At 45.2% G+C, this 13,402-nt stretch overlaps 1 protein-coding gene across 5 annotated transcripts in view; it reads right to left on the bottom strand.

Annotated features, from left to right (window-relative positions):
* The window catches only part of NUP214 (nucleoporin 214), a 98,282-nt gene that overhangs the window by 51,708 nt on the left and 33,172 nt on the right, over window positions 1-13,402 (bottom strand). For all 5 annotated transcript variants that reach the window (XM_080819212.1, XM_080819214.1, XM_080819213.1 and 2 more), the window contains 3 exons: window positions 4,738-4,998; window positions 3,625-3,786; window positions 740-839 (listed from right to left, as the gene is read on the bottom strand). In XM_080819212.1, coding sequence (XP_080675338.1) covers window positions 740-839; window positions 3,625-3,786; window positions 4,738-4,998 — 523 coding nt within the window. The remainder of the gene's footprint in view (window positions 1-739; window positions 840-3,624; window positions 3,787-4,737; window positions 4,999-13,402) is intronic.

The raw sequence follows: 13,402 nt of genomic DNA, 5'->3' as shown, positions 1-13,402 counted from the left end.
GGTTCTTCTCCATGGTTAGTGACTACAGTATCTCAGAAATCCCAGACCATAGTGCTTTCACTATTAAGCTGGATTTTCCTGTCTTATGCAATATTCTGCCTTTTGGTGGCTTTTCTTTGCCTTCCCTGCACTAAGAATCTGGCTACAATTCCCCAACTCTAAAGCACAGTTCTTTCCCTTGGAAGTTCACAACAACCACAAATGCCATCTTGGTATAAACAGCATACCAAAGTTTCAAGGTCACTACAAGATAGGAAAGTGGGTAGGCTTGTTTTTGGCTATTAGGATAGCCCTGAGATAACTAAGAAATTCCTGGAACAGGCAGTGTTGATAAACGGACCAGTGAGGAATAAAAAGGCGGCTGATGGACTCGTGCAGCAGGGCCACCCGATAAGCCCAAAACAGAACAGGGAGCAGACCTGCTCCGTGGGGTGGCAGAGAGCAAGCATGATGTGGAAAAAACACAGGGCCTGCGGCCGCTCTTCCTACTCCCGGACTAATCACCAGACACCAACTCCCCGAATGGCATTGGTCCTCAGCATCCCTGTGTTCAAAGTGAAGACATGCCCCTCAACCCTTCCCTGTGTCCGGAAGAGGATGCAGCGGATAAAGAGATCTAACCTAAGAGAACCTTACGCTCTGCCAGAACAGTGTGACGACAGCAGTGCTGCCCCCTGCAGGCAGTCCGTTGCTACTGCAGAAGAACTGCCTGGCGGAAACAGTCCAGGTAGTAACGTACCCCATGGCTGCAGAGGCGGCGGTAGGATTAGTCTTCAGCTCCTGCACATTTACCACTTGAGGGACATTCTTCAGAGTTGATTCAGTCAAAGTACTTACAGCTATTTAAATAGAGAAGAGAGAGGCGTATTAATTGCAGTAAAGCATCACAAATTCCAGCCATACACAAATAAATAACCAGGACAGAAAAATTCAAGCAGAATGTAATCTTCTTATATAAAGGAAATCTACTCTGGGCAGTTCTGCAGCTTTGTGCTCAATGGGACAGCTGGCATACTCCATTCGTAAAGATTATGAGATAAGGTTTTGTGCAATTTAATCAAATGTACTAGTTTAGGGAGAAAGAATTCCCTGGCCAGCTTTTACAGAGCAGAGCTGAGCTCCCTGCAACACTGTCGGCTCATCCTGGAAACAGGCAGAAAGAGCTAGAGGATGAGTGGTGTTCAGATTAAGGATTTCTACCTGCCTGCCATCCATCCATCCATCTAACCGTTCTTTCACATGAGCGGCTTATTATTGTCAGATTCTGTTAGGTGCTAGGAATACGAAAAATATAGTTTCTTCTGGGGCGCCTGGGTGGCTCAGTGGGTTAAGCCTCTGCCTTTGGCTCAGGTCATGATCCAGGGTCCTGGGATCGAGCCCCACATCGGGCTCCCTGCTTGGCAGGGAGCCTGCTTCCCCTCCTCTCTCTCTCTGCCTCCCTCTCTACCTACTTGTGATCTCTGTCAAATAAATACATAAAATCTTTAAAAATATATAGATATAGCTTCTTCTCTAAAGAAGCTCACGGCTAGGGTGCCTGGGTGGCTCAGTGGGTTGAAGCCTCTGCCTTCAGCTCAGGTCATGATCCTGGGGTCCTGGGATCGAGCCCCGCATCGGGCTCCCTGCTTGGCAGGGAGCCTGCTTCCCCTTCTCTCTCTCTGCCTGCCTCTCTGTCTACTTGTGATCTCTGTCAAATAAATAAATAAAATCTTAAAAAAAAAAAAAAAAAGAAGCTCACGGCTTAGTGAGACAGGCACACGAATAAGATGTGGAAAATGGAGCTTGGACAAGAATGGGGGGAAAGGCCAAGAGGCCTGAATTAAGTAATGGCAACCGGGACGGGCGTGACACCTTACTTATCTTCGGCATGTCAGCTTGCATGTGTTTTTGGTCTTTTCATTTAACACTGCATTCCAAAAACACTTAATGACATTTTATAATTAATTACTAGAACAGTCTGAGCAACGTCCTCAGATAAGTTTTTCCGCACAGTTGACCGCGGTGGCGAAGGTGGACTGGGGGTGTGGGGCAGCTCACTCATTCCCTCCTTCAGAGAAGTGAGCAGGCTCTTCTTGGCCGCGGCTGCACATACTGCATCTTTCATGTTCAAAGGTGCCTACACCTTAGAAATTTTTTGCCTCCAAAACGATAACGGAGATCACACCACCTCCTGCTGACTGGAATAATCCTACGCCCTGGCAGATTTTACGTCTATAAATAATCGACTCATCAGCTTGATTTGGGGCCAATTCAGCACAATACCAAGATTCTGCTTCCTCCAGGTAACATTTAAAGAAAACATGGCAGACTTCTATTTTTTCAGAAGGCTTAAAGGTACCTTAAAAGGTTATCTTGTTTGTGCTCCTTCGTATCGACTTTAGGTACCTTAATAACCATTTTAATATTTGAACTTTTCTTAATGCTTTTATCGTAATGGTAATCCCGTCTTTGTCTAAATCAAACCACTATGTCTCTTTAGTCTTTTAAAAAGAACTGTCCAAAGTGATAATGTGTTCCAAGCAGTGATAAAACTAAAAAATAATTTTATTCAACTAAAACAAAAATATGTGATTTATAGCAGAGTTTCTCGACTTTGGCAGTACTGACATTTTCGGCCCGGATAATCCTTTGTTGTGGGGGTGCCCTGTGCATTTGAAGATTTTTTTGCAGTGTTCCTGACATCTACCCACTAGATGCCAGCGGCACTGCCAACCGGGGAGGAGTGCAGGGTGCAAAACAGCCTCCCCCTGAGAACTGCTGGCTTGTACAAACGGATTACTGGTGATAACGGAAGCCCTTGAGGCCAACCATTTAGAAACCCTAATGCAGGAAGTTCTGGAGAGTCAGGAAGCACTGACAAAATCAAGTGCTGATGATGACGAGCTCATGAGAGTTTCCCTCTGTGAAGGCTAAATTGGCAATCTTAAGAAAACACTGCGCTGACACAGAAAGTGAAGGGCTGGAGGCCGGGTTCTGCTACTTATCGGCTGGGTCACCTTTGCCTCTCTCCGAACCTGACATCACTCAGAAGCAAAATGGGCACAACTCATACCCACCTCCCAGCGTGGCTGGGATCCTTATGACACTGGCAGACAATTCTAATGTTATCAGATGATCTAACAGCAAAGATTAATTTGGGGCTTAAAGCAGACATTATTCAAATGTAGGGATCAACAACTTCATCCAAAAACCACTGATTCCCCACTCAGCAGGATGTGGCGGATCTAATAGTTCCCCTTGAAAGGAAAAAGCTTGGGGTGCCTGGGTGGCTCAGTGGGCTGAGCTTCTGCCCTCAGCTCGGGTCATGATCTCGGGGTCCTGGGATCGAGCCCCATGTCAGGCTCTCTGCTTGCGGGAGGCCAGTTTCCCCTCCCCCCCACCCCGCCTGCCTCCCTGCCTACTTGTGATCTCTCTCTGTCAAATAAATAAATAACTAAATAACTAAATAAATAAATGGGAAAGCTTCAGATCTAGTCTCAGCCTTCTTGGGACCAGCTCCCCGAAACAGGGAGGGGGTGGAGTGCCCCATCAGTCCTCTCTTCTCAAGGGCAGCAGAGAGAGCGAGCTGCCGGCTGGGGCCTGCTGTGCTGGCCTGCAACAGCCACAGCTCATGACCGCAGCTACCTGGGGCCTGGCTGGCCATCTGACGTCTCAGTGCTGCAGCGGCGGCCGCCTGGGGGGCCGAGAGGCCGTGGGAAGGACCGGGGGCACCATGCTTCACAGTTTTAGTTGCAAGCATTGTGCTGTCAGCTCCTTGAGGAACAATTTTGCCAGCAGACGTCGACGCTGAAGGAAAAAGAAACAGCAAGTGAGAGAGTGGGTCGGAGAAGAGAAATACACAAAAGTGAAGATGGCATGTGCCCCACCGTGAGGTTGCAGGGGACACGCTCGGGTTACCGATGCTTCAGCGCGCACACACAGAACGGAACCAAGAAACTCACAGGCCGGCAGCTCCACCGAAGAAGCCACATGCGCTGTGCCCGCCCAGCTCTAGTTGCTGAATCTCTGACGTGAGCATTTCCTTCAATACTGACCGAGACAGAACTTTCATGCCAACACAGGTCAACTCCCTGCTCTTGTCTTGTAACATCTCCCCCTTTGCGTGCCTTCCCGTGGATGTCTGTTCTCTGTCAGAAGTCCCTTCAGTGTGAAGTCCTGACATGGAACCGGAGGTGGGACAGTCCAACACTGGTCACTTCTGAGAGCCAGTACTGCCATCGAACGCGGCAGCCGGCAAGTCCCGGGGCAGCATATGGCTACAGGTAGCGAACTGAACTGAGCTAGGATTTGAAAGGCAGGAGTGTGGATGTTGCTCTAGAGCGAGGCAAACAGCCTCCTCCTCTAACTCCTGAAAACCTCACTTGTGTGTGTGTGTGTGTGTGTGTGTGTGTGTGTTGTTGTTGTTGTTTTGTTTGTTTTAATATCTGCAGGTAATCCCTCTACCCAACGTGGGGCTCAAAGTCACGACCCTGACATCAAGAGTTGCACGCTCCTCTGACAGAGCCAGCCTGGCGCCCCACACCTGTTTCAGAACGACCAGCTGGACTCACAGGAAAGCCGTGCCAGTGTGAGCCCTGCAGGGTCCCTTCTCCCTGTCTCTTTCGGATTTTCTGAATTCAGCTTCTAATTTCTGGACCATTAGCAGAGAGGGGCTGGACTTGGTGGTGCAACAGCAGAAAAGCCAGGTATGGCCCCTCCAGCAGACACACACCCCACAGCGAGTCACTGTGCACTTACTGGTCGTTCCCATCACACCAGGCGAACCATGAATCAGGGGAGATTTAGCAAAAGGCGGTGCCTGCGGCAAGACTCCGGGCTGGATGGAAGGGGTGCGCACCACAGGCGCGTGCCGCGGGACCTGGGCCACCGGGTCGTCGTCCTTACAGGACACCCGCGCGTCCTCGCCCTCCAAAGACTGGGACACAGACGACGTGGAACTGGCTTCATCCAAGTCTTCATAGTATCTCTGAGACAGGAAGGCTGACCGGGACAGGCTGGCTGCCAACCCAAACAAAACGCAAGTTAGATGAGTCGAGCAAGTCTGCAAGCTGTGTCACTTTCGCTGTCGACAGGGAAATACCCGGTTTAGAAACCCTTCAGTTACGACTTCTTTTAAGTGGAAGAAGCTGTCGGGGAAGGTGAGCATCCACGGTCTGGGGGCCCTGCTCAAAGGAAGCTTTGAGAAACCGAGCGGTGCAGGCCAGGAACATGTTGACTGTCAAACAAACAAAATGTGCAGTGAGAGACGGAATACACGCTGGCCAGAGGCAGGAGAGCTCGAGCCGCTGCCGCGAGCTCTCACAGGCAGAACCAGCAAACCAGGAAAGGACCAGACAAACTTGCGAAGAAGAGCCTCTCGCCAACAGCAAACTTCTAAGAACAGGGCACGTGAACGGGGGAAGACGGAATGTCCTCCGTCCCGGCGCTTCCAACATCCCCAACTCTCAAATATTCTTTTGAATCAATTAGGCTTTAAAAAAAATCCCTGAAACAAAACCTGACTTGTCCTCTTTTTTCCCCTCTTCTACAAATGATGAAGTAAGGTCTCATGCTATTTTGAAATACACAGCACTGCCTATATACTGGAAAAAACATAAACCAAACCAAAGACCTAGCCCTTTCTCAAGTGACTTAAAAGCACCGATACTATTTACTGACTTGGTTGCCTTATGGGCACATCACTTCATAAGATTTTATTTGTCGCCATCAACAAATGTACCTGAAAACCCAGGCTACCTGCTAGGGCTGCAGCACTGCTCAGCTTCGTGTCCATTAGCCATATGTGACTATTTAAGTTAAAAATAATTAAAAGTAATTAAATGAAAATTTCAAGTCTTCAAGCTTCGCCAGCCACATCTCTCCTGCTGGGATCAAGGATGTGGCTACCTTCCTGGCATTAGAAAAGGGGCTCCAGGGGCGCCTGGGTGGCTCAGTGGGTTAAAGCCTCTGTCTTTGGCTCAGGTCATGATCCCAGGATCCTGGGATCGAGCCCCGCATCAGGCTCTCTGCTTGGTGGGGAGCCTGCTTCCTCCTCTCTCTCTGCCTGCCTCTCTGCCTACTTGTGATCTGTCTGTCAAATAAGTAAACAAAATCTTTTTTTAAAAAAAAGAAAAGGGGCTCCATTGAAACCTAAAGAATCTTATTCTGGGGGTGCCTGGGTGGTTCAGTCCTTAAGCAAAGCACTGGTCTTCAGCTCAGGTCATGATCCCAGGGTCCTAGAATCAAGCCCTGCATCAGGCTCCCTGCTCCAAGGGAAGCCTGCTTCTCCCTCTCCCGCTCCCCCTGCTTGTGTTTCCTCCCTTGCTCTGTTTCCCTGTGTAAAATAAATAAATACAATCTTAAAAAAAATATGTATTATTCTGCTTAAACTCTAACTCAGATTAGAAAAGGCCAAAAGCCACGTTAACAGAAAAAAAGAAGGACAGAAATCTTCATCTCAGTAGACAAAGCAAACCTCACGTCTTGTAGGAACTACCAAAACTGCTCCCTTTGAGCTCAAGACAAGGTTGCTCACTCACTACTTTAATGGCTTCTGCACTGGTGGTCCTAGCAAGTGAAATAAGGTAAGAAAAATAAAGGACCGGGGCACCTGGGTGGCTCAGCGGGTTAAAGCCTCTGCCTTCGGCTCAGGTCACGATCCTGGAGTTCTGGGATCGAGCCCCGCATCGGGCTCTCTGCTCGGCAGGGAGCCTGCTTCCTCCTCTCTCTCTGCCTACTTCTCTGCCTACTTGTGATGTCTGTCAAATAAATAAATAAAATCTTAAAAAAAAAAAAAAAAGAAAAGAAAAGAAAAATAAAGGACCAAAAAAGAAGAAACAAAAGTATTAGTACCTATATAGAATATAACTGTTCCCATAGAAAGTTCAAGAAATAGTTACAGACACTATTTGAATAAACCAGTTTAGCTACGTTGCTGGATGCAAAGTCAACCTACAAAAGATCCAATATATTTCTATTATCAAATCTAACATAAAACATAAAATGAAATTTAATGAAGAAAATCCATCATTACAGGAACATTAAAATTTTTTTTCAAGATTTTTATTTATTTTAGAGAGAGAGAGAGAGCAAGCACAAGCAGGGGGAGGGGCAGAGGGAGAAGCGGACACCCTGCTGAGCAGGGAGCCCCACGTGGGGCTTGATCCATCCCAGGACCCTGGGATCGTGACCTAAGCTATAGGGAGACGCTTAACTGAACCACCCAGGTGCCCCAGAAACATTAAAAATATTAAATTCATGGGAATCAGTCTAACAAGAGATATATATGTTCTTCATGAAGAAAACACTGAGAAATTAAAGACGCAAATAAAAATATACCATGTTTAGGAACTAAAAGATCAACACTGTACAAATGCCAGTTCTCTCAAGTTAATCTAGAGATTTAATACAATCCCAATCAAAATCTCAACTTTTCTTTGAGGGTTGAGGGAGACAGAATTTAGCAAGACAATTCCAATATTAATATGGAAACAGAAAGCACCAGAAAGAGCCAAAACATTCTAGATCATGGGTCAACAAACTGAAACCTTGGGCCAGCTACCTGTTTTTACAAATAAAGTTCTACTGAAACACTGACACGTTCATTCATTTGTATACTGTCTGTAGCTGCTCTCCCATCACAAGGGCAGAGGTGAATTAGGCACAACAGAAACCATGAGGCCGGCAAGCCTAAAATATTTACTACCCAACCCTTAAAGAAAAAGGCTGCCACCTGCCGTCCTAGGTTGCAGAACCTCCTGTGACGATGAAGTCACTACTGTCCTGTTATGGCAGCCACTAGTCACATGTGCCCACTGAGCATGTGAAATGTGGCTACGGGGATTGTAGAACTGAATTTTTAGCTTGACTTAGTTTTTATTAATTTAAATAGTCCAGTGTATTAAGCAGCACAACTTTAGAATCTAGAAAAAGAACAGTACTGAGGTTTATTTAGTACAAGTTAATTAAGGCAGTGTGGTAGCAGTGGCTTCTCATCAGTGTATGACACCAAGAGACCTACATATAAGGGTAACTGGTTTACAACAAAGGTGGCCACTCAGCAGGGAGCAAAGGAGTCTTTTCAATAAACATTACCAGGACAATCAGCTATGTAAATACAAAACACGTGAGCTATACTTTGTACCTTCAGCACAAATCAATTCCAGACAGTATAAACAAAACGTGGTATACCCATAGGACTGACCACTACTCAGCAATTAGGTGTGAACTACTTATGTTATGTATCATGCCTGAACCTCAAAAACATACTAAGTGAAAGAAACCAAACCAAAAAACTATGTATGATTCCATTTATACGCAATTTCAAAAAAAGGCAGATCCCGATAGAAAGAAAACAGATCAGTGGTTGTTGGGGGCAGAGGAGGGAATGACTATAAACAAGAATGAAGAAACTTCCTGCGTGGTAGGAGTATTCTAAAACTGGAATGTGGTGATGGTTATACAATTCTGCAAGTTTAATAAAAACCATCAGACTCAACACTTACAAAAGATGAATTTTATAACATATTTTTTTAAAGATTTTATTTATTTATTTGACAGAAAGACTGAGAGACCACAAGCAGGCAGAGCAGAAGAGAGAGAGGGAGAAGCAGGCTCCCCACTGACCAGGGAGCCCAATATGGGGCTTGATCCCAGGACCCTGGGATCATGACCTGAGCTGAAGGCAGTCACTTAACCAATTGAGCCACCCATGCGCCCCTGAATTTTATAATATGTAAGTTATACCTTGATGCAGCTGTTTAAAACAAAATCAATTCCAGGTAGATGGCAGATCTAAATTTGAAAGGCAAACTATTAATATTTTCAGACAATAATAAAAGTGCATACATACTCTTGAGAAGGATTTCTTTCTTTTTTTTTTTTTTAAGTTTTTATTTATTTATTTGACAGAGAGAAACACAGCGAGAGAGGGAACACAGCGGGGGGAGAGGGAGAAGCGGCTCCCCACCAAGCAGGGAGCCTGATGCGGGGCTCGATCCCAGGACTCTGGGATCATGACCTGAGCCGAAGGCAGAGGCTTTAACCCACTGAGCCACCCAGGTACCCAGGATCCTTGATTTTTAAAAGATGCTATGAAGGTCATAAAAGGAACAGTTGGCAAATTGTCAGTATAGATTGCATATAGATAACAGTGCTTTGTCAAGGTTAAATTTCCTAAAGCTGACCATTGTATTATTATGTAAGAGAACATCTTGTTCTTAAAGGACACATGCTAGAATACTTAGGAGTAACAAGTCCTGCCTGCAACTTATTTTTAAATAGTTCATCAAAAATAATAACAGAAAGACCTGTACTCTGTAAACTATAAAAACTGATGAAAGAAATTCAAGAAGACACCAAGAAATGGAAAGACAGGGGTGCCTGGGTGGCTCAGTCAGTTAAGCATCTGACTCTTGATTTCGGCTCAGGTCATGATCCTGGCGTCCTGGGATCAAGCCCCCTGCAGGGCTTTGTGCTCAGCGGAGAGCTTGCTTGGGATTCTCTCTCTCCCTCTCCCCCTGTCCCTTGCCTCCCTCACACACACTCTCTATGAAATAAATCTAAAAAAAAAAAAAAAAAAAAAGGGAAAGACATTCCATGCTCTTGGATTGGAAGAACAAATATCAGAATGTCTGTATTACCCAAAGCAAGCTACACATTTAATGCGGTCCCTATCAAAACACCAACAGCATTTTTCACAGAACTAGAACAAACAATCCTAAACTTCGTGTGGAACCACAAAAGATCCCAAATAGCCAACGCAATCTTGAAAAAGAAAAACAAAACTGGAGGCATCATAATTTCCGATTTCAAGTTATGTTACAAAGTTACGGTAATCAAAATGTCCTGGTACTGGCACATTAAAATAGACACAGATCAAAGAAACAGAATATAAAACCTAGAAATAAACCCATGATCAATTGAGGAAAGAATATGCAATGGGGAAAAGATAGTCTCCTCAACAAATGGTGTTGGGAAAAGCAGACAGCCACATAAAAAGGAGTGAAACTGGACCACTTTCTCATGCACGCACAAAAATAAACTAAAAATGGATTAAGGACCCACGTGTAAGACCTGAAACCCTAAAAATCCCAGAAGAGAGCACAAGCAGCAATTTCTCTGACACTGGCCATAGCAACATCTTTCTAGATATGTCTTGAGATAAGGGAGACAAAAGTAAAAATAAACTATTGGGACTACATCAAAATTATAAAGCTTCTGCACAGCATTATAACTAAAAGACAACCTACTGAATGGGAGAAGATATTTACAAACGGCATATCCCATAAAGGATTAGAATCCAAAATACATAAAGAACTTACACAGTTCAACACCAAAAAAACCCAAATAATCCAATTAAAAATGGGGCACAAGACATGAGCAGACATTTCTTCAAAGACATGTAGACGGCCAACAGACACACGGACAGATGCTCATCATCACTCATCTGTCAGGAAAATGCAATCCAAGCTACAATGAGACACCACCTCACACCTGTGAGAAGGATTAAAATCAAAAACACAAGAAACAGGTGCTGGGGAGGATGTGGAGAAAAAGGAACCCTCCAGCACTGCTGGTTCGAGTGCAAGCTGGTGCAGCCACTGTGGAAGACAGACAGCATGGACGTTTCCCAAACAATTAAAAACAGAACTACGCTACCATCCAGGAACTGCACTACTAGGTGTTTTCCCAAAGCAAAACACTAACTCAAAGGGATCCGTGCACCCCTGCATTTACTGCAGCGTGACTGACAATAGCCAAACTATGGAAGCAGCCCGAGTGTCCACCAACGGGGGAATGGATTAAGAAGATGCGGCGCGCGCGCGTGTGTGTGTGTGTGTGTGTGTGTGTGTGTGCGCGCGCGCGCGCGCGCGCGCACAGACATAGAAAAGAATGAAATCTTGTCATCTGCAATATGGATGCATCTAGAGAACATAATGCTAAGCGAAAAAGTGAATCAGAGAAAAAGAAATACATGATTTCACTCATATGAAGAATTTAAGAAACAAAAAAAAAACGAATAAAGGGGAGAAAAAGGAGAGCAGAGGGCAAACTAAGAAACAGACTCATAAGCACAGAGAACGAACTGCAGGTCACCAGAGGGGAGGTGGGTGGAGGACGGGGTGAAACAGGTGACGGGGTCAAAGAGGACAGCTATCACGATGGGCACCGAGTACTGAACTGAACTGTGGATTCACTGCATTGTACACCTGAAACTAACATAACACTGTACGTTAACTATACTGGAATTAAGATAAAAAACTCAGTAAATATATTAAAAATATTATTAACAATAACGTGAACATGTGTGGTAGAGAAAAATAAAGCAACTGTGACCAACATTACTAGGATCTGGGTGAAGGGTAAGGGGGTAGGAGGGAGCTCACGATTATTTTTGCAGCTGGAGTTTTGAAATTTTTCAAAATAGTAAGTAAAAATTATAAATATCAAAAGGAAAAAACCAAACAAATAAAAGCAAAGGCACACTTTCACATATGTCCATACAATGGTACCTCTTGGGAGCCAGAAGACTGGGATGCACAGGAGGGGTCTAGGAAGTTGGCCATGACAAGGTTCTGTTTCCTAACCGAGGTAGAGGTTACACAGATGGGCAATTCTGTTTTGTGTTCTTTTCTGTACATACATGTGTTATAGTTCATAACTTTATTTTTTAAAAAGATTTATTTATTTATTTGACAGACAGAGATCACAAGTAGACAGAGAGGCAGGCGGCGGGGGCGGGGTGGGGAGGGGAGGAGGCTTCCTGCTGAGCAGAGAGCCCAATGCGGGCGTTGATCCCAGGACCCCGAGACTATGACCTGAGCTGAAAGCAGAGGCTTAACCCACTGAGTCACCCAGATGCCCTATAGTTCATAACTTTAAAAGTTAAATATTTTCGGGGCTCCTGGGTGGCTCAGAGGCTGCCTTCGTCTGAGGTTATGATCTCAGGATCCTGGGATCCAGCCCCAAGTGGAGCTCCTTGCCCAGCAGGGAGTCTGCTTCTCCCTCTCCCTCTGCCCCTCTCCTCTGCTCATGCTCTCTCAACTGGCTCTCTCTCAAATTAATAAGTAAAATCTTTTTTTTTTTTAAGATTTTATTTATTTGTCAGAGAGAGAGCGAGCACAAGCAGGGAGAGCAGAAGGCAGAGGCAGAAGCAGGCTCCCCACTGAGCATGGAGCCTAATGTTGGACTCAATCCCAGGGCCCTGGGATCATGACCCGAGCCAAAGGAAGACACTTAACTGACTGAGCCAACCAGGCATCCCTAAACAAAATCTTTTTTAGAACGTTAAATATGGGGGCGCCTGGGTGGTTCAGTGGGTTAAAGCCTCTGCCTTTGCCTTTTTGAAGATTTTATTTATTTGGCAGAGATCACAAGTAGGCAGAGAGGCAGGCAGAGAGAGAGGAGGAAGCAGGCTCCCTGCTGAGCAGAGAGCCCGATGCGGGGCTCGATCCCAGGACCCTGGGATCATGACCTAAGCCAAAGACATAGGCTTTAACCCACTGAGCCACCCAGGCGCCCCTGGGCTCAGGTCTTAATCTCAAACTCAGTGAGTTCAAGTCCCGCACTGGTTGTGGAGACTACTTACAAAAAAGAAAAAATTCGCTTATCTGTGACTACTATTTACCTCACTCAATATTATATGATTACAGAAAAATTAATAAGTCGTGGTACAGTAAGATTAAATTTCCTTCTGTTAATTACCAAAAAGCATCTGTTGTTGGTATTAAAAAACAGTTTCAACTTACAACACAATTTCAAAGAAAAAAAAGCAGATATGCAAAGCATGATTATGTATGAAGTTGTATATGACAAGTACTTTTTTTAAAAAAGGATTTATTTATTTGACAGAGAAGGAGAGGGAGAGAGAGAGAGCACACAGGGGAGCGGCAGGCAGAGGGAGAGGGAGAAGCAGGCTTCCCACTGAGCAGGGAGCCGGACGTGGAGCTCGCGATCCCAGGACCCTGGGATCAAGAACTGAGCCGAAGGCAGAAGCTTAACTGACTGAGCCACCCAGGCGTCCCTGACAAGTATTTAAAAAAAAAAAGAAGAAGAAAGAAAGAAAAGAAAAGATTTTTTAATTCATTTGAGAGAGAAGGCGAGCATGCTCAAGCAGGGAGGGGGGAAGAGGAAGAAAGAATCTGAAGCAAACTCCGCACTGAGTGCAGAGCCCAAGGCAGGGCTCAATCCCACAACCACGAGATCATGACCTGAGCCAAAACCAAAGGTCGGATGTCCAACCAGCTATGCCACCCAGGTACCCCACAGGACAAGTATTTTTTAAAAACAAAATTGAAAATAACAGTAATTTAATGACAAATGCTTTTTCATTAGTCACATGGCTTCTTTTCCACAAGTGTGTTGTGCCATCATTCTCTTACAGTAGGTTTTTGCTTTATTTCCTAAGTAGTTTTTTCCTTTA

This window comes from Martes martes, assembly GCF_963455335.1.
Source record: "Martes martes genome assembly, chromosome: 12".
In the NCBI taxonomy this organism is placed as follows: domain Eukaryota; kingdom Metazoa; phylum Chordata; class Mammalia; order Carnivora; family Mustelidae; genus Martes; species Martes martes.
This window is presented reverse-complemented; position numbering and strand designations above follow the sequence as displayed.